Source organism: Macrobrachium rosenbergii, chromosome 31 (assembly GCF_040412425.1).
Source record: "Macrobrachium rosenbergii isolate ZJJX-2024 chromosome 31, ASM4041242v1, whole genome shotgun sequence".
Lineage (NCBI taxonomy): Eukaryota > Metazoa > Arthropoda > Malacostraca > Decapoda > Palaemonidae > Macrobrachium > Macrobrachium rosenbergii.
This window is the reverse complement of record NC_089771.1, coordinates 28,803,482-28,825,664: the sequence shown is the minus strand read 5'-3', so window position 1 is coordinate 28,825,664 and position 22,183 is coordinate 28,803,482. Positions and strand designations below refer to the sequence as shown.

Genomic DNA, 22,183 nt, shown 5'->3' with positions numbered 1-22,183 from the left:
AAGAATTAATTTTTGAAGCAATTCCACCATTTTTATCTTGATATTCAAGCTCTTGACCCCTCTGTTTTATTTTACCCGTTCAGAAAACACAAGAATTAAGGAAACTAACCTCCTTTGAGTGGTGTGGTAAGCCGTAAGAGGATTTGCTAACCTACAAGGAGTGGAAGACCCTTTATTATCGTCTGCATTTGAAATGTTGGAGGATTTGTACAGAAGCACGAGTAAGCAACATAAAAGTGATGGGTTTTTACTGAGACAATGTTTCTTTTAAATAAAAGGTTTCTTTTAAGTAAAAGGTTTCAAAGATGTACACAGAAGATCAAGGTGACTGAACCAGGCAATTTCTGATGTTCTTATAGATAACATTCTTGCTGCTTTCAAAAACTGACTAGGCAAGCAATAATTCATTACAAAATAATAGGCCAGTGATGAGGAAATTGAGGGTGAAGTTTAATGATGCACTAACTAAACACGATCATTCTTATAATATAGTGTATTTTGTCCCCAGGGAATAAATTTGGAAGTCCATCATCAGCTTGTAAAAATTTGCTAAAAAAGTGGGTGCGATCATAAAATAAATGAGCTCATGTTTTGCATATGTTTCAAAGATTATTTCAAATTATATGTCTTATGTTAAAAAATTACATATTTACATATAAAAATGTTCAAGATAAAAGTCTAAAATTCATTTAAAAAAAAACTGGCTTAACGAAGCTAACAGAGAAAAATAATGATTAACAAACAAAACCAGTGACTTACAAGACTGGAAACAAGAAACTTCATTTCCCCTCAAGAATGTCAAAGTGCTAAGAAATTGTCACCTCTTACTGGATCAGGTCACAGGTCACGCAAGCTGATCACAACTACATCTTGGAATACCTTAGTTACAATTATGGATGCATCATGCATTTATTGGTCATAAGAGACTGGATATAAATAAATAATTACCACAAAGAATTCTCATATCCAGAAAATTCTGCCTATGCTACAACCTCTCTGCACGAAAATTAAAATCTTAAAACGCTAATATCACTAGAAAAAGGCAAGATAACACATTACCTAAATTTTATTACATAAATAATGCTAAGATCAAATCTTATTAAAATTTTTAACATCTAATGGTTAACTCTGTTTCTTTGAATGTCTGTCATTATTTAATTTTCAGGTAATTGCAATGGAAACCAATTGTTAAAAAAAAAAATAAATATCAATACAGGCAGTCCCCGATTTACGACGGGGGTTCCGTTTTTACACCGCGGCGTAAACCGAAAATCGTCGTAAACCGAAAAATCGTCGAAAATCGTCAAAAATCCTAAGAAAACCTTACTTTTAATGCTTTGGGTGTATTGATACTCTACTAACATGAACGTCCTCTGAATCTCAGAGATACCTAACAAAAGTAAAAATATAAAAAAATATTCAAGTACTGAATGATACATAAACCTAAATTTTACTCAGCCTATGTTTAAGTCTTACATTGTCGGTCTTACCTATTGTCAGGCCATCACAACCAAGGAAATCAATTTGGTGATAATTATTGGACACTGTCATGAGTGACTAGCTGGGTGAAATTCTTAAATCAACTGAGTCGCATTCCACATTTCTGATATCTATTCAAAATTAACTAAAAAGGAAAGAAGAGGGATGCCCAAAAAAATCATAATAAAAGCACTACAGGAGAAAGATTAAAAATGACTGCAAGCTATGTCCCTAATGCCCTTGATGAATTAATGAGCCTTACCTTCATAACTTTTCGTATGCTCAAACTGCTGTTGCATTTATGATTCAATAGTGCATCTTGATAAATGGAAGCAGCAACAAACCAACCTGTAGTCTGGAAGAGTGCTCCCTTAAAGAGGAATAGCTCAAGGAAGCTTTCGGTCTTCAGCATAAGGGCATTTAATTCTTACAATGCAAACGGAATAGCACAATGAATGCATCACACTTCATTAGCTAGACCCTGGTCTCAGCTACAATTCAGTGTAAGATTCATGAAGACTGGCATACCATGATAAACATACCACATTTAATATATGGAGACAAAATCCACACCCACTTAAACCACCATACTGTGGCTAATGTTGCCTGAAACCGAACAATTTATAGATTTCTAAGAAACTCTAGTACTAGTATGAAAACAAAATGACAAAGGGAATAACTCAGCTACATCTTTATGGACCAAAGTACAATCCTCCATCCTTGTGTCTAATTCACCTCTTATTTTTCCCTTTTGGGCTAATGATGGAATACTGTGATGCTATCAACTCACTAGTCTAGTATGTCATGGCTGTTGCTGCCAATAGCCTGACTTTCACAGTCAATGTATACAGTTATATTGACAATCTAATATTTTTACCTACAACATTACTGACAATCTAATATGCTTACCTACATCAGTGCTCATGTAAGACACTTACCTATCCTTACATGCTGTAGACTTGCTTATGTTTAATCCTGTTCACCAGTGTTACATTCATGTCTAATGTCCACAGCCCCTGTTCTAACATCTCTTGAGAGCTAGAAAGAGCTGGTGCCTGGCACTGACTATGATTCTCCATTTTATGGTTCCTCATGACAAGCATAACCTCTAATCACCCTTTTCTACTAAATCTACTAATGGTGTGTCCTCAGTTGCACCATTATAAAGTAAATCTATTAGTGTACTTACTTCCCTAGTTGGGTGCTGGATCTTGGTTCCTATCCTCCTTTGTGCCAAGTGCAATGAACTTTGCTTAATGCCTATGCTAGTCTTAACATTTCTCTCCCACATCAATTACATAGTAGGAAGTCTGGAACCATGCACTGTCAACAAAATGATGAATCAATCATACAGTAATAGTACCAGCAGTAAGTGGGTATATAATCAAACTCATGTCACTGGCACTAAAATGAAAATTAAAACAATGAGGGCACAAGCACTAGCACTGAATATAAAAAAGTGAAAGCAAATAAGAGAAATTTAAAAATAGTAACGTAATGTACTAACGACCAAAGGCAAATGGAAAAGTAATTCAGATGAGATGGTTCATATCTGCTTGCCTCCATTAAGTGCCTTTCCAGCATTCTTTTCAAACAACACTCAAGTCAAGCAAAGCACTTTAAAAATATAATAGAAATGAAATTCAAAAGCAAGCAATAATCAAGAACAAAAAATAGCTGATTAGAAGAAATGTACATCAAATAAATATGCAATTTTTTACATGGAAAAGTTTAACCAGACTGAGTCGCTCATGAACAATTTGTGATGGACTCGCCTGACAGACTAGTAATGTACACCTGAGCAATTGAACTACAATGAAAAATCACAATGTTTTAAAACCCTTCAAATGATTATAACTAAACTCTTTCTAATAAACCAGGTATTATGAGGCAATTTTGCTGCCTTGGCAAATTGAAGCCAACAACATCAACAAAAGCTAAATAAGTACAAAAATGTTTGAAATTCACTAACTAAACCTAGATGTTTAAATTCACTAATTAAACCTCAGTGAATAAAAGTACCTACTGTATAACCCTGCCTGTTTGTTGAATCTAAATGAATTAAATTTGCAAAGAATAACCTATGAAACAGTGACAGACCTTTAATAACATAGCACCTACAATCCAGCATGCAATTAATGAAATTTATTAACCTGAACAAACAACTTGAGTGAACTGAAATGATAGTGTTAAATGATTCTTAACTAAGTAGAGTGCAGTGGTAAAAAAGGGTAGTTATTACAATATTGTTTTTAGTAGCAAAAGAAAAAAGGAACATTAGAATTGATATACACTTGGCACTTCAGAAATGGGTGCAGTTCAAGATAAAAAGAACACTTTTAAAACTAAAAAGGAAACCAGTTAGAATAACAGGAACACCACACACTATACCATAGCTTGTCACAGAACTACATTATGCAATAAATGAGGCTAATTTTGAGTGTAGAAATATTCTAGCTACACTATAAAGATGAAATTTATTCATGCGGTACAGTAAAAAACTGTAAAAATATCGGTGATTCATGCAGTACAGTATAAAACTGTAAAGATCAAAAGTGATTCATGCAATGCTTTATAAAACTAACCAATAAATTTTGTACAGTAGAACAAAGGGAGCAATGAAGAGTTCATAAACTCAGTTTGCAAATATAATCAATTCAGTAGCTCAGCACATCATAATCTTAACACTGCCTGTACAGTAAAGCTCTATCCATATTTTCTAGTAAAAACTTTAGGCAGTGGTTTCTCTTTTCTCTTCAGTAACTATCTGCATGGCTGGATGAGTTCTTACCTGAATCTTATTCAATATACATTTGCATGAATAACTGTCTAATATATTTACTAGTGCACGCATAAAATTGGCCAAGTACTACCATTCATTTTTTATATTTGATTGTAATTTCAAAAGTTACAATACAATGTTTAAAAATATTAATTAAAAACTAGATTCCACAAACAAATGTACATCTAAAATTTCATTCTATATAGTAAATATATTTAGGAAAACTATATAGAGTTGTACACTTCACCGTCTCACCTAAACATAATGATGTATTACATTATGATTCACCATCTTCTGCAGAGTCTTCCGAAAGATACGTATCAAGCCACTGAGTTACGTCATCTAAATTGTGCTGATGCCACTGAATGTGGAGACGAATGGTTTCAAGAGCTTGAGCCAAGGCTCGCTCTCCGGGGCCAATATCAACGCCTTCGAAAAATGATTCAACCTGTAATGAAAGGGGATTGTTAGTATATATCACAAAAGAAACCACATAAATATAATCTTATTAGATTTCTTTTAAACAAGTATTAAGATAAACCCAAAATTACAGTGACAAGAAATACAGGTGAAAGGTTTAAAGCAATTTACAACTGTAACAATGACTCCACTGAATAGAACTGCTCATGGTATGGGCACAAGTTATACAATCTAACAGACCTCTTCCTTAATCACCCGCTCAACCCTTCTTCACCAAAACCACAGCCCTCTCTTACCTGATGATTCTGGAGAGTTTGGCCCTCAGTGTTTTCTTCCCAATCATAGGCTATATTTTGTAATGATACTGATCATACTGCACAAGTTAAAGGAGAGAGAGCTTAATACCCTGAAAACTGGTCAAAGTAAGACTACCATTCATCAGCCCACAGTCAGAGTGCTCCAAATTAAGAACATTATACATCTCAAAACATAACTTACATAAATTCAAACTTACTTCTTCCTTAATCAACCACTCTACGAATTTCACATATGTGTATAAACTTCAAGCTCAAATGATGGTACCTGAAAGGATCAAATTTTCACAGATTTTTTGGTAAAGGTACAAAGTAAACTGAAAAACAAACTGATTCATCTTTCCTCACAGGCCAATTAGCATTTATCAAGATGAAATTTGTTTGAAGGTTAAGATAAGGGCTTTGTACACGCACTTCTATCTGGCAGCAATTATTACTGAGAGGGTAGGCATTTGAATTCTGTTGGTGTTTTGCAAGAAGCACAAACTGAAACGGTCACAGAATAAATCTTTTGAGCTAAAACTAATGTACAGTACATAGCATCCTTTATTCCTGATATAAAAACTTTAACCATTTACTAATAAATGAAGATTTTCACCTCAAACCATTTTAGCCCTTAACTTTAATTGAAAAGTAGATTTGGCTTTAACTTCCAGTTCAGGAAAAGAGTATAGGTAAACCCAAATCCAAAATGATAGTCCACTTTTATGTATATAACAGAAATAAAAAAACATAATACAAAGGCAAATCTAGAACTTTTTAAAAATTAAAATATAAATTACACTTATTTTATGACACTAAAAATAGAAAATTAATGTGGAAAAGATTTAACCATCACACAGAAAATGTACTAAGTTTCCATTTTGGATGTAAGAAAAATGATGGTAAAAAGACGAACCTCTCCTAAGTCGAACGAGGATGTGAAAGGAGATGTGACTGCTTTGATAATTGCACCAATAGTGAAGGACCCATGGCCAAACAACTGAGATATCTGTGGCCAATGTTGACGAACCATTCTCCACGCAGACACCCTTCCACCTGGGTTTTTACTGACCTCCTTCAAAACTATCATCACGTCTTGCGGTCTAATTTTCGAACTGTCCAAGGTGTATTCTAGGTACCTGGAGGAGGCAACAACCACGAGAATTAACAGGCTATTTTAAAGGACTAGTTCCCTGTTTTCTAAACTTTCAAAAGGAAGAACATGATTCCAATACATAATTTACTTAATGTTCGTGATAGGTTTTCCCAGAAAACTCTCCTCACACAAAGTAGTTACCCTTGATTTCTGACTTTAACATAGGCCAGGCAATTCAAAATGAGATAAATAATGAAACAACAACAGCAACAGATGCATGAAATACACAACATTTTCAAAACATCACTTGTCCTGAAATAAAAACAAAACCACTGCTTACATGCATCAAATTATCAAGTGTTTTCTACCCTACAAGAAAGTGAAATGCTTGTAGGTTACCTGGTAATTTTGTACAATGTTGAAGGATTTACATATTATATCAAATATAAATATACATGAAATATAAATTTCAGGTTTTAAACAGAAAAAACCATGTAACCAATCCTCACACTTACTGTTGCATAAGCCATGGATCTCTTGTCTGAGCCATTGCTTGTAACATTAACCGTTTTTCACTGGGGATACTTGATGAATTATATACATGCCAACAATGCCTCCAGTCTTCTTCTGTACCATACCTGCAAAATGATACCAAAGTATCCTCATGAATGACTAAGCTTGCTTATTATACTACCATAATTACAATATATATGCTAGAACACTCAATACATAGCATCCCTTTAAAAAAATCCTACTCATAAAAATTTGAATTTATTAAATATGCTCAGCAGTGAAGAGATTACTACTGTTATTATTACTATCATTATTAATAGTGAGTAGTTAAACTAAACCACCGTGTCAAATTTGTAGACCAAAAGTGCTGGTGCATCCCTAGTAGTTCATAAATGAGGACTGAAAACTGAAACAGGACATAGTCAAAGGAAGCTAGAGAGCTAGGTGGTAGGCAAATGAGCAGCAATGCAACAGCTGGACGAAGAATGACCCCAAAAGAATTGAGCACCACTTACAGTGTGTTGACCAAGGCACACACTGCAGGTGGTACAAATCTACAGAGATCAGCAACAAGAAAACTGTTGCCACCTGAATTGAAATGAGCTAAAAATGTACTTGATACAATATGTGATACTAGAATACGCTAGAATTAATAAATGGCCTAACCCTAAAAAATGAAGAAATAAAAGTTGTGCAGTGCCCAAACAAACAGGTAAACTACAATTGAAGTGTAATTATTACTGCATTAATGATCAACTTTGTGTTCCATCCAAAGAAACTTCTCAAGTGATGATTTTGGGTGACAAAGTGGTGATTAAAACTCACTCAAAGATAATTCTCATTCGCTTGGACATGAGTATCTCTAACCGTAAGAAGGAACAACCTGACCTCAATAAGTTGAAAGATACCGACGACGACAGAATGATCAGCCCTGTCAGTAACTTAATTTGGTACATAGTAAATACAGACAACAACATTAAGGAAAATGGCACTTACCTGACGCCAGTCTTATAAACAACTGAACGTATGTTGGGAGGGACAGATTCGTTCTTAGCACGCCAAGCCGAGAACTGTCTCTGTGCTTCCTTTATAGCATTCACATTTCCGCAGTCAACAGCTGCCATTAATACTTCAGATCGCAGTAATCTGAAATTGTAAACTCATTCATCTGCTATCAAAGTTCTACCTAACCTCCATAGTATAAATGTGAAAAAATGACATACACTGAATTAATTTCAAGTTCCATAATACAAACCTCCAACTCATGCTACACTACAATATAAGTTAGATTAGCTGAGAAATGTGCCATCAATAGGTTCCTGTGTCTCTCATAGTTTGCTAATGTGTGTCAGGTTGTCATTTGTCCTGTCTTCTAACCCATGAGCCAAACAGGAAATTTTGGGGATATAACACAGTACTATAATTCTATTGGATCCACAACCTCTAAATGATATACTGGACTTCAGGAATAGCAGAAAACTAGTACATACTGCATTCTGCATTATTAGTTCAGCTTTACACTAAGTACTCAGGGCCATGAAGTGAATACTGTTACCATTTATTTGCTATGGCAAGATATACTGTACCTGCAACCATACTACATAAAAATTATACAAACATAATAATAAAAAACAGAATACTGAAATCTTGTTACTATTCACTAAACATGGGAATCAAGTGCATAAAGAATGCAAATTCAATAAAATGCAGATTGTCTCTTTCAGTGATCAACAGCCAATTACAGTAGTACTATAAATCAAATTGGGAGAAAACAGATTAGCACAACAGTGCTCAAGTAACCGACCTAAGACCTACAGTTAGCATGATGCTATTCAACTCAAAGCTACATATGGATATTCATTGTCTCAGCTACACAGGAACTTCTGTATCTTCCATTATGGCATCATTTCTAAATCTATCCAGCAGTCTGACTAATACTCTTCTTCAAGATTTTTCTCAAATAAACAGACTCTTCTGGATAGTTTCATATTCATACAAAGATTCACATCCGTATAGTAATACAGACAGCACTAGACTTAAATATAATCTTTCTTTTCTGTTATTTCAATCATAACTACTGCATTTACTTTTTATAGACAATATAACAATGAAAAACTGAACTGACCTTTCTAAATGAGTACCAGTATCATTCCATCCTATTCTTTCATAATGTGGATTAATCAATGTTGAGATGAATTCAAGCATATTCTTATGGGCAGGATAGTTGAAAAGGAGCTCCACCCACGAAAAGAGATGACGCAATGCTGTGTGCCAGGGTATATAGCGGGTTTCATTTGGCAGATACAAGCTCAGCTTCAGCGCCACAGTTGCGTTAATTGTCCCAGCCCTGACAATACAAACAGAATCAGTACACATTCCTGTGAATCAAGTTACTGTACAGTAGTTTAAATCACAATTTGTTCTATTAAAATTGTTTCATAAAAACAAAAGAAACTGGTGAAGACTGAATTCATTATAATATCTTTTAACATATCTACAGACCACAATGAAACCTTGACAATGCAAATTAATATTATGTAATCTACTATATTAAAACAAACAGTAATGATTTAGTATTAAATAAAGGCAAATAACTTTACATATATGTAATTTGGAAAAGCAAAAGCAAATAAGGGATCCCTTTACCCAAGTTCCACCTTTTCAGCAAAGGATTCTGCAAAAGCTTTAAATATCTAGAAAGAATATGCAAAGTTTGTTCCACCTCAGAGAGTAGGCTTAAGTGATTTTAGGAGCAAAAACTACTTACAGTACTAAACACTACTGATATCTGATCATTATTATGGTACATAATCATTTTAATGTTTGAAAAGTTCATAAACGTACCATTATCTATGAAATAACTTGAAACATGCTATACACTGCTACAAATATGCAGAGATGAAAACACTGATCGTCTCATATTACTGTGTATAAATATTCCATTCATACATATAAATCACTTGGCCCAATGAAAATACAATCAAGAAAAATAAGAAGATACGGTTCCAAGTTTTCAGCCTCGTTAACTCCATAAGCATAAGAAAACGTGTCAACAGAAGCCTTACTTGTAAGTAAAAGACTTTTCATGTAATGAAAGTAACAGCTGTGAGCAAAGTCTTAAAAAAAATAAGAAAATATAAAAGAAAAAGTGCATTTTCTTATTCACCAAGTTATTGATCATGAAAATTCTGGCCAGTCTGTAACTAGAGATATTCACTGTCAGCTTCCAATACCAATCTGTTAAGTGAAAACTTCTCTGCTTCTACATATTTATTAACAATGACAGAAAATTTAATTACTAACATGTGATATCAATAGTCAAAGGCTGGTGCTTTGCACATGCATACAGTAGTACCTACAATCTCTACATGCACACTATATAAATATAGAAATAATATTTATACATCCGAGGGCACAAAAAATTTTGGACCTGGTCTGAAACACAATAATGTTTCTGGAGAACTCACTCTTCAAATATCTAGTAGCATAGAATACCAAAGTAACAATGTGTAGGATATATACGCTGAGTGATGTTCCATCTTGGTATACCAAATCTTCAAAAATAAGAACCAAAGTTCTTAAACATACTGTACTAAAGAACTTAACCTGTTTCTATCTTTATCAGATGAGACTTGTGAACACAGATGGCAGCACTCACCTCTCTTTCCTCTTCCACAAGGAAGAACACCACTGGATTAAAATTTCTTACGAAAAAGTAAACCAAAATATTTTAGCAACAGAAAAGGCTTTGTCTTGAACTGGCAATTTTTTCTGTTACTGAATTGCACAACTAACAGGTGTATCTTTTTATACATGTAGATGTCATATATTCAGATCCATTAATTCATGGACCTGTCCCACTCAATAACCTAACTGCCGGTAAATAAGTTCTGGAGTCAATACCTGTATCCCATTACATATGCTTCTGAAATGTATTATCAAATGCTTTCCTGTTTTTTAAAACTTGAATTATTTCTTATGTAGAACACAAGGTAAGCAAAAATTTCCTATTGCACAGGTTCTTCCCTATGGGACATGACCTTTAAAAACTAAATAATGGCTGGAATTGTCTACAAATACAAAATCCTGACCCTTACTATGTACTTCTTTCCTAATAACTATGCAATATTACAGACTGCGCAAAATACTACCTACATAACTTGACATCAATAGAAGCAACATGAAAAAAGTATGATAACTTTATCCAAAATGTGAATGTAAAAAGTAAAGATGCGAGTATTAGCGCTGCTAACCAAATATAATTTGCTACCAGTATGAGTGAGGCATGAGAGTTAATGACAAAATGAGTTGGTCAGTTGCTTGTAGTGCAAATCAGGTCTTGTAGAAGTGGTGTGAATCAATGTTTTCCCTACTGGAAGAGACGGGCACCTGAGAACATCAGCTAAGCTCCTCTTCTTTCAAGAATGACTATCTTTTGGTTACCCAGTCATGTTAGTAGTTGTGGTGCATATACAAATTAAGAGATTTGTACATGGTATGAACACATTTGTTAGTAATCTACATCATTAAAAGATTTTTCAAGAAATCGACCCTTCAAACAAGATTCTCTTTATAAACTACGAATAATTATTACTGGTAGTGCAGTCATTAACAGTTTAAAGTAAACTTAAACTATTTTGAAATTATATCTCATAAAGCTGTACAATTATATTTATACTTAGGATACAAACTTATTATAAATTATTCTTTCCCTAGGCAAACAATTTTTATGGTCATCTTTTAAGGGGGTTCAAACTTGCTTTGTGCTTAATTTAAAAGCTGTTTGAAAATATTATCATTTTCCTTCCTTGGACTGACATATTTCATTAAAAAACTTTACCAACACTTATGTGCTGTGGAAAAGTATCTTTATGTCATTAAGGTCACCTTTTACAGAGTAATTTTTGACTGAGAGGCAAGTACCTTAGTACTCATACACAATTCAATACTGTCTGGACCATGATAATAAACATCATGTTTTCCTCTAAAAAGTACAGTATGGGCTTTCTTACACTGAATACCTATTTACGACTGCAAGTTTTGATGTTTTGTGGCAGGTGTCAATGTTGCATTTTCCTCCCACTGGTCACAGTTTTAAATGATTATCATACTTACTCCAAAAATGAGAATGATGAATAACCTTTATCCCCACTGTACCCTATAGGGGGTTAGAGCTTAAAATGTGTCTTGCATAGACACTGTCAACAATACTCAAGATTCTTCATAGTCTATATTTACCTTGCTCCAAACTTAAGTTATCCTTCAAGTACAAATCCTTTGGGTAAGTCCTACGAATCTCTCGAGATAAATAATCTTTTTGAATGTCTTGATAAAAAAATAAATGCTCTTACTATCAATACAGTAATAATCTAATTGATGTGATGGTAATTTCAGTTTCCTGTTTAAATTTATAAATAAATAAAGCATATACCTGTGATGTTCAGTTTCAATAATAATCTGAGATCACTGAAAACATAAATGAAGTAATACTCTAGATACATTATGTCACAAGAACTACACGTCAAAAAAAGTCAACGTCGCAAAAACCAATCATCTGTCATTTTACTGAAAAACCATTGAAAGACATTCTCTATGGATAATTGTCTTCCCTTTAGAAATTCTAGGATACAAGGAATTGGGTTTTGAAATTGTTCATAGTTTGAAAAATACATTCCTAATTACGACGGCAACTACATCACTGTACACAACACAAGACAGAGGAAAAATTGCAACTTCATTGTTACAAAATATTCATTTCAAACTTTTGGTTAAAAGCCATTTAAAAAACACAGTTCTAACATTGCACGAAAAGTTGGCGAACTCTTAAAAGTAATGGTAACAGTAATGGATTAATTTGCTTCAGTGTCATGTTATTCCACCAACAGAAAGTGAAGAGATACTAAGAATGATAAACAACCTGCTAGAAGTCATTCTCAGACAATATTCCGTCCCTTGCTGGCAATACAATAGTAAGGGTGCAAAATACCAATGAAACTAATATAACTACCTGACTGTGTAATCTATAAAAAAATTGATTTTTGATGACAAAATTTTCATCATAACAAAAACAAAAAATACTACAAGTGCTTACCTAAGATACACTACTATAAAAAGCATTGTATAAATACAGTACTGATATTAGTACCTATAAGTATCAACAAATCATTGGAGGCTCACAAATATTCACTTAGCATTCATATCAGGCAAAATTGAAGAAAAAGCAAATGAGTCACAAAATAGATTGGACCAATGGAAATAACAGCTTCTCACCAGTTCTGAATGGTAGTGCAGAATGGACTGGGAAAGAAGTAAAACGCTTATTTGGGACAAATGTGGAAATATTATCGAAAGCAAAGACTAAATAAATTTCCTGACCCTTTGAGGAACTGAATTGATAAGGATTTCCCAGGGGGAGGACAACCGCCTATTACTGTATCAAATATACTGAAGTTTTAATGGCATACAAAAGTGTAAAATTACAACTAGACAAGCGTACCTACCTAATACTGATGTTAATCAGAAAATCAACTTCATTAATGACTCACTACTTGAGGTTACTTTTAAATGACGTCTACGGAAGAGCGCAGTGCCAGTGATTCTGTGTCCCACAAAACTCTATTAGTGAATATGGATAAGTACCTCTCTATTTGTAAAACACCATCCCAAATTGCTGTATTTCAATTCAAATTCTTTATCCTCACAAGGATGAAACTCAAAAAATTTTGTTAACTCAAAGAAATTTATTTATGTAAGGAACACATTCGTTCCCAAAGTCTTCCTCAAGACAATAAAAAAGTAAAAGGTCTGAAATAAAAAAAGGCATCAGATAATCATCTACAGCCATTGCCCTTATGACAACTTGAGCTAGCATGAAGCATCCAAAATTTTGTCAGTCTTCTGAACATTTGAGACCTATAAGATTGTGTACATCTTTCTTCCAGAAAACTGAAATTTAATCAGCTCAAATGACTCATCTTGAGCCAATATAAAAAATTTGGGTACAAATTTCTCCTGACAAACAAACACACTGATGATACTCATGCAAGACCAAACTTCCCTCATTCAGCTTGTGAAAACCACGATGCAATTTGGCCTATTTAAAGGCAAGGTGCTACACAAGGCTACTGAATGTTTAGAACAGGCTAGGATACTCAGTAACCTTTTGTATTTATATCAGTTCTCAAGTAGGTTCACATAATGACATTTGCACATCCTGCGTGAAGATGCTTCTCAGAATCATGAACATGGCCCACAAATGAAGCAAGAATGCAGGCCACGGACTCTTAGAGATTCATGTCAGACACAAAGATGCATAATTTCCTTAAAACTAAAGATCAAGGTACAGTACTAGCATTATTGCAGAGACTGTATGAAAAAGTATCCAGTCCTTGATGTAGAAATAATGCAACCAAGCTTTAATGCCCCATGAGGTAATGGCAAAAAGTTGGGAAAAATTGCAAGCTATGGATTTTATTGTTTTCTTGTAAATAAACAGATAATATGGGGGGGAGTTATCAAATAATATCTTCATAGATAAAAATGCCTAAGACTTTACGATCATACAAATGCAGTAAATCAACACTGTAGCCTGAGACTTAGTCTAGACAACTGATCAACCTACATGTAAAGAGGAACAAATTGAAGAAATTTTCTGCACACTTGAACTATTTGCGTATTATACATCTGAATCATGGAATGTTAGGCAAATCAAGTCTTCAATTATTCCTCTGTCTTCTAAAAAAAAAAGGACTTTTAAAAACATATCTGAATTACTATCTTTCAGTTTAAATTCATATCACAATATCAAGGCAAATTAAATATTGTCTGCCAGGGCTGTAATTTTTTACTTCATCCTAACTCACTTCAGTACAACAAAATATATTCGGTGGAATTAAATCATTAACTCAAACAAGCAATAATGATATGAGTTGTCCAGTCATCCAGTATGGATCATGCAAAACACTGCTAACACAACTATAACATTAACTTTAAAGTCTTTGTGAACTAAAATATAATTTGGAGAAATACTTTCATTCCTGTAAGCTGTTCACAATAAACAAAATATGCAACAAAATAATAGTTTTACCTTCCAAACAATGCGCACAAAAATCAATGGTTACCAATAACTCTAGGGTCATTATTTCAAGAATGCAATGATCTTTTCATGCAAAAATATAAGCTCACACCAAATAAAATTCTAGAAGCTACGAACTTTATCAGAACCTAAAAGCAATGCGAGTTATTTGAAAAATAAACATTACTGTAATTCTATTTCCCAGGGAGCACAGTCACCATTATGATTTCAATAAAGATGAAAATAACATCCAGGAAGGGTCCTTGATCAATATGAAAATATTCAACAATGAAGTTAGTCATTTTGAAAATTACCATAAGTCAACTTAAATGAAACAAAAGGGCAGATACATACAGTAAACACCCGTATTCGCGGGGGTGCGGTAGCTAAAATCCGCGAATACTTAAAACCCCTCTAAAAACACTTAGAATTGCCTATTTTGATAGTTAAACACAAAAAACCCCTCTAAAAATGCTTATACCTGATTATCTTAATAGTTTTATCACAAAAAGCACATTTTGTCATGAAAATATGAAAATACAGTAACTAGTGAATATTTCTCAGTGAACAATATCGTGAACGGGCGAATTTTCCACAAATATTGTGTATATACGTTCCGCAGAGAAATCCGCGAATAGGTGAGTCCGCAAATAGTGAGACTGTGAATACTGGGGGTTTACTGTACATAAATACATACATACATACATACATACATACATACATACACAACAGTTTCATGCTCTTCTCAGCAGCTTTATTTCCTGAGGTAACACTCAAGTGTTCACCTCAATACTGACATCATTAAGATTAGTTCATGATATGTTTCATTATTTTGTTTTGTTTAAACTGCCAAACAAGCCCAAAGTCTTGACTTTATTTAAAATAACACTACTTTTACCTCAGATCAATATTTCCTTTTTCCTACACTGTACTGGTATACGTACTGACATCAAGGCATATATGTAAGTAACACAAACTTCTAAAAAGACAAGTCAGTCAGAAGTAAGCGCTATGAAACATCCAAAATAAAACCTGTCCTGATATGCTGATGATCACATGTTTTTCTTAATGTTTACTATGAGAAGGCAAGATATAATACACTGCAGGAAAAAACAAGAAGTTTCGCATCATGCAAAATTAAAAAAAAAAAAGTGCTTAAACAATGCCAAGGCTTAAAAGCAATCCTGTGAACCTTCTGGGATCTTAAAAGAGTTGTTTAAGAGAAATCAAAGAAAAATATAGAAATGATAGGAGGAAATAAATCTTACTGCACGAGGGTTGGACTGTCATAAAGACGGCCCCTAAGGGATGAAAAACAGCAGAAGTTATGAATCCAGTACCACCCACAATGGGCGGAGGTAGGCCAACTTGGGTCTGAGGGAATTTCTTTTATAACTGAGGAATGGATTAGGCACGGAGAAGGACGAGGACACATATCACACGAGCATTTAATATGGTTGGGTATTATCTGGTGTTTATTATTTACTATTCTAAATGAAAAAATAGTCTTCTAGTCACACTAACTATTCATACCTCAAAAATATACAGGTACTGTGTATACTGTACATACACTGCACTATAAAAAGATAACTACATTGTGTTTTTACTACATCAAAATCTAAGCAAAGGAAACTACAAACCTGAATTAAAAGACTATTAAATACAATGTTTACCATAATGCTATGCTTTGAGATGGTACCAGATTCCCAAAATTATCCAAAAAGTAAAACCTTTACAAGGGACTCTTAACTCAACTCAGAATTCAAGACAACTTTCAATGAAAAATACTTTGAAAGAAAAGTGACAGGATCTACTAAAAATACTGAGGACTAATCTATCACAAAATGACTAGTAAAAAACATGTTGGTGGATATCTGGTTAAGCAATATAAAAGTGATTAATATCAAATGAACCAGACTGTTAAATCCTGCGTTAATTACATCATAGTCAGTGTATGCATAAGAGCAATGAACTTTTCAATTTTATAGAAAGGCCAAATAGCTGGGAAATTTGATCAATGAGTCATTACTGTGGTTGAAGTACAGCACTTATTATAATAATGGTAATTAATTATAATGATAATAATGACATTGTAATCACTGCACAACTTTACCTGGCCACACCAGAAAAAAGTAAAGGAATATAGCCAATGCCTGAAAAAAGTATGATAACTGACCAAGGCACAATACACCCATTGAGATATTATCACAGTGGAGACATAAGACCCTTTACTATCCCAAGCATACTCGTGATCCATGACAATGTACTTTTTTTACAATCACACGAATGCTTGTTTATTACCCAATATCCTTACTTAAAAAATTTTATCATCCCAATTTCACTATTTCTTTGAGCATTCCTGTTTTCTATCCTTCTTCTCCCATTAATGAGCATTTAGCGTGCATTTTCCTCATTAGACAGCAGTGTCTTCTTTACTTTTATTGTTGCTGTCTCATTACCGACTACAATCAAAATGAATGACAAAGAAATTAGTAGCTACAACATAGAAATGACAAATAAACTATAGAGAAAACCTAATAAATTCAGATGAAAATAACAGTAAATATTTGTCTCCAGATTCCAAGGAAAGTTCAAGTTAAAGAAAGGGTTCTTATTTATCTCTAGTAGGATACTCCCAATGGGTGGATGGTGGCTTGGCCAACCTACAACACAAAGTTGCTGAGACAATTACTAAATACAGCTATAGTGCCCTACTTTACAACAGACTCAACGCAACTATACCAAAATGGAACCAAATATGTCTGACTTCAGAAAACTGAACAGAATCCAAATACCTGTAATGCCTAATCGTCTATGATTAGTAAAGCAAACAATACTCCTAGGAAACACCTTATTATCTGGAAAGGAACAAAATAAAATGTTCTCTTATGTTTACTTACTAAACTAACTCCTAACAGCCATAAAAGGTAAAGAAATGAAGATAAATGTGACACTGACAATTAAGTATTTATAGTAGGGGTTAAAGAAATATGTACTATACTTTACATAAAGTTTTGCTTACTATCTACATATCTTGGGAAAACAATTTACTTTTCAAACTCCATCTCAACTGAATAACAAATTGAAATTTTGTAGAAAAGAGATACAAATGTAACTAGAGCCTGAGGTTTCCATCCAAGGCACTAATCATTATCATGGATTTTTACTGGAAGACAAAGGGTCAAGAAAAGTGTAACACAGAGTTAAAAAAATCTAGAGAAAAATAATCTCAATAATGGTTACAACACAGAAAAATTCACTATCATTATGGGATCAAAGGCTTATCAACTCACTTAGGATGCACAGGGCAAATAAGTAAAGGGATAAGCTTGGCACAACAATATTCCAAAACACATTTCTCTAACAAAAAGTTCTGCATTATAAAAGCACGAACGCAAACATGTCACTACAGCTAATCATAAACAAAAATATATTTCTGCCATTTAACTTTCCAGTGTATGATGCTGTCATATAAACTGTGAGGACGACTAACTCAATATTAAAAATCTAGCCTGACCAAATATATGAAGTCCAAATAATCAACACACAAATATGTATGAACCTGTAACAATTACAAATGCTTTTGTGAGACACAAATTAACATCCATTTATAACGTGCATCTCCGTAAATCACTGAAAATTACGTTTTCTCAAAAGTCTAATCATGAGTCTCAGGATATATACAATAGTTTAAATTCAGCTTGATAACTCATAGCTTATCCTTGTTTGGGACAAACATCCTGCACATTACATTTTTCAATTACCCTAACAGACAGCATAAAACTTGTGTAAGTGGAAAAATTATTAAACAGAATAGGAAATAAGAAAAGTTTCTGGATAATTTAGCCAAATAATTCTTTTCCTTCTATGCCAATGAATGAATTTTCATTCCTCAAAATGCATGTGAAAACTAATACGTACATGGGTTTCATATGTAAGTTTTGTTTCCCAAAAACACAATAAATAATGAAGGTTATTCAATCTCTGGCAAGCAAGAGTCCAAATTTGTTGACAAAAGATGACTAGTCTGTTGTTTAATATGGGTCACTACTTATATTCAAAGTTGTGTTTCATTCATAGTTCATGGGAACAGTATAAAAGAGCACAATTACTAATCTATTACAGGCTCAAATGTGGACAAGTGTATTTCTGGGTAACTTAGACAAATACTTTAACCTGCTACCTAGTCCTAAGGCCAGGTCTGCATGCATCTGAAGTTACTTGTATATTTTTGTCCTTAAAGTGATAAATCTTCTTTGTCAAATAAAAAGCTTATAATATATCTGATAGAGGTAATATGGAGGGTAGAAAAGTTGAGTTATATAAATCTTTCATAATGGAAGTAGACAATCCTGAATTAAGAAGGTGGAAGGATGAATGGTGAGAAAAAGAAGAGTAAATGTGGGTGCAAAATTGTGTGATGCAAAACTGAGCTGTGAATGAGGTGTAAAATGGTTAATGTTTGGAGCTGGTAAAATAGTGACTGGGTACAGTGAAGAGAAGCCACAAAAATTACTCAGTGAATCTGAAAGTGTTTGCCAATGAGGGAAATTTACATTGAATGTGAGAAAGTGTAAGATCATGATAGGAACTGGAAAAGAAGATGGTACAGTGGAAGTTCATACGGATGGTGGAAGAAAGGAAGCTGTTGATTTGTAATGGTATATGTGCGAGTAAATGGCTACTAAAGGATCGTTAATAAATGCTTCGTTTACTTCAAAAACTCCTCATTTCACAATCAATATCAGTTATGTATAATGAAATAATTTCACCTTGAGATTAAGTTATGCCAAAAGGTGTTGTATCTGGAAAAAATCTGCTGCATTTCCTTGTTACCAAATTATGTACAAAGTTTGCACAGGTCCAAATTTTACCAAATTAAGTACAAAGTTTGCACATGTCCAAATTCTACCAGGTTAATTACAAAGTTTGCACATGTCCAAATTTTACCAAATCAAGTACAAAGTTTGCACATGCCCAAATTTTACCAAATTAAGTACAAAGTTTGTACATGTCCAAATTTTAGATTCCTAAAGAATGCTCAAGGTACCCATTAATTTTTCACAATCATGCTGATATACTCTCTAATAAACCGAAAATGGACTGAACTTTTTCAGAAGCACAACTGGAATGAATCACCATAATTGGAACTTTTTCCATCTTGCAGAGATTCACACTACATTTGCCCTCCCTGATAAAAAAAAAATATTACAGTACAACTGTTATCGAACCAGAATCAAAGCAAAAAAACAAATAAAAATAAAGCACTTATGGGAATTGCTGTGATGAAAATATTAACAAACACCGTAATACCGTCATTTGCGAAAATTCAGTTTCTCAAGAACATGTAAGATGAAGTAAATACAACAAATGCAAATATGACATCTAACTGTATTTCAATGTTAAATACTCACATGATCTTGAATTATTATGTTCAAAAATGAAAAGAATTCATTCAGATTTCAGTTCATAGTTCTCCTAAAAAAATCATCAGATCTCTCAGAACATGAACCAAATCTTAATAATGAGTATACAGGAATGTTTTAAAACCCTTCCTAATCACACCAGCATATTTTTTCAGATAATGTACCATTATCACTAGGGCTATCATTTTTTCAGCAAATCCTTTCAGGCTCCTAATTTTATGAAGATAACACCACTTCTGAAAGATCTGCGAAATGCTCACAGTCAACACAAAACCAAAAATAAAAAAATATGAATCACAAAGCAGTTTTCTTCAGCAAATTGAAATAACTTCTATGTACTTAGTAAAATCAATGATAAAATACACTGTCTGATGTCTACTATCTTACGTTTAAAAAATGCTGCAAATGATATTTCATCCTCAAATACAGTTGACACAAACATTACTGTGCTTAACACGAACTGTGATACTGTATCTACTTGTAATTTGCTACTCTATATTACTAAAAGGTACTGAAAACTAGTCCTAACCCCTAGGTAAGGCTTGACACACTTACTAAAATACAAATGAAAGACAAGATACATACTTGACGAGAGTAAACGCATCATCTATCAGAGATGCTCTATCAGCCGGCAAGAGTAGTTCATGATCAGTCAGAAGAACATTGATAAGAGCATTCCACCCTGCATCATCATATGTTACCCTGTAGAAACCTCTCTGACCAACATTAAATTTGATCCATTCGACCTCTCTGGGCACTAAGAATTCAACTGCAATATAGGAGCACATTAATTATAACCTTGTAGTTCCAAGCCATGTCAGAATAACTCAGTTGCATTTGGAAATTTTGTGACTCTTTATTTAAGCTTATAAGAAAAAACTAGCATCATAAAAACCAACAATTCAGTGTAAGTATTTGCTTAGCACAGAAACACAAAAGGAAATCTTATTAATCTGAGCTGTATATCCTGAAATAAAATGAAATTAGCACTGATTGTACAATGAATCTGTAACAAAGTCATGTTCTGTGTGCACTGCTAACCCACAATAGGGTGGTTCCATTGTTTCATCCTTGGTGGTGTTGGCCACAGTTATTTTTCAACTACTATGGTACTGGCCATCTATCTAAATACAAGAATATCTCCATTGCATTTATCATCTCTCTATGAGCAGCTACCAAGACCTCATACCAAAAGAAATAGTTTTTAGTGTTTTTTTTATTCTCTTCAGAGAGAAACAATACTTCACTCAACAACGTGCTCAAGTGGAGTAAATTTACCCTTCAAAGACAAAATCATGAGTAACACAGATTGCAGAATATTAAAAGGAATGTGAGACAAACATTAACACGAAACATTTATAATAATGACTTTGTCTAGTTTTTAAGAGAATTAATTTTTCCCGCACCAACATGACCAAGTGAAGCAATTCTGGAAACAATTTGAAACAATTCAGAATAGTTACTGGTAACCCAAGTACTTCCAAGGAAAGTTTTCATTTACATCAGTTACCCCTTGCTTTTAGCTCTTACAAGTCCTATTAGTATTCCACCCATCTAATGAGTATTCTGGTCAATATAAATACGTTTCACTTATCCACAGTATTTTAACAGTCTTCCACCATTCTACTGATTGTTCCATTTAAAAGCTGATGACCTCTTTCATCATATGTATATTTTTCATGTCCTGAGTCACACCAGATGACAGAATATGCTTCATTTATTCCTGGAAATGATTGTCTCATCATGATGTGAGCCTCTACCTACTCCCCTGAAGCCAGTTCACTGCATACAATTGTTTTCTCTTTTCTCCATTCATTACTATGTTCGGACTTCCCACCAAGGGACCACTGTCTTGTCCAATGTGTTTGAAGGTATGACAAATGATTTGTGAGTAAAGCATGTTGTATTTTGCAAATATCACCCCTGGTATCAAGGCAACTTGCAGCAAGTCCACTCTACTTTTAAAAATGCATTACATGCATATTGCTATGATAAGAACACCAAAAAACGGGAAGGAGTGCCGTTTATATTTTTGGGCACTGACAATTCCTGGCATAAAAGCAAGTGGGGTCCCCCATTCTCCTACAGATCTGGACA

The 22,183-nt window shown here is 33.7% G+C and overlaps 1 protein-coding gene across 1 annotated transcript in view; it reads right to left on the bottom strand.

Moving 5' to 3' along the window:
• Nucleotides 1–3,939: 3,939 nt before the first annotated feature.
• LOC136855480 (endoplasmic reticulum aminopeptidase 1-like) overlaps nt 3,940–22,183 on the bottom strand; it is a 45,181-nt gene continuing 26,937 nt past the window's right edge. Inside the window, 6 exon segments of the mRNA XM_067132557.1 lie at nt 3,940–4,709; nt 5,894–6,116; nt 6,589–6,711; nt 7,583–7,732; nt 8,712–8,933; nt 20,672–20,855. Coding sequence (XP_066988658.1) covers nt 4,539–4,709; nt 5,894–6,116; nt 6,589–6,711; nt 7,583–7,732; nt 8,712–8,933; nt 20,672–20,855 — 1,073 coding nt within the window. The 3' untranslated portion in view covers nt 3,940–4,538.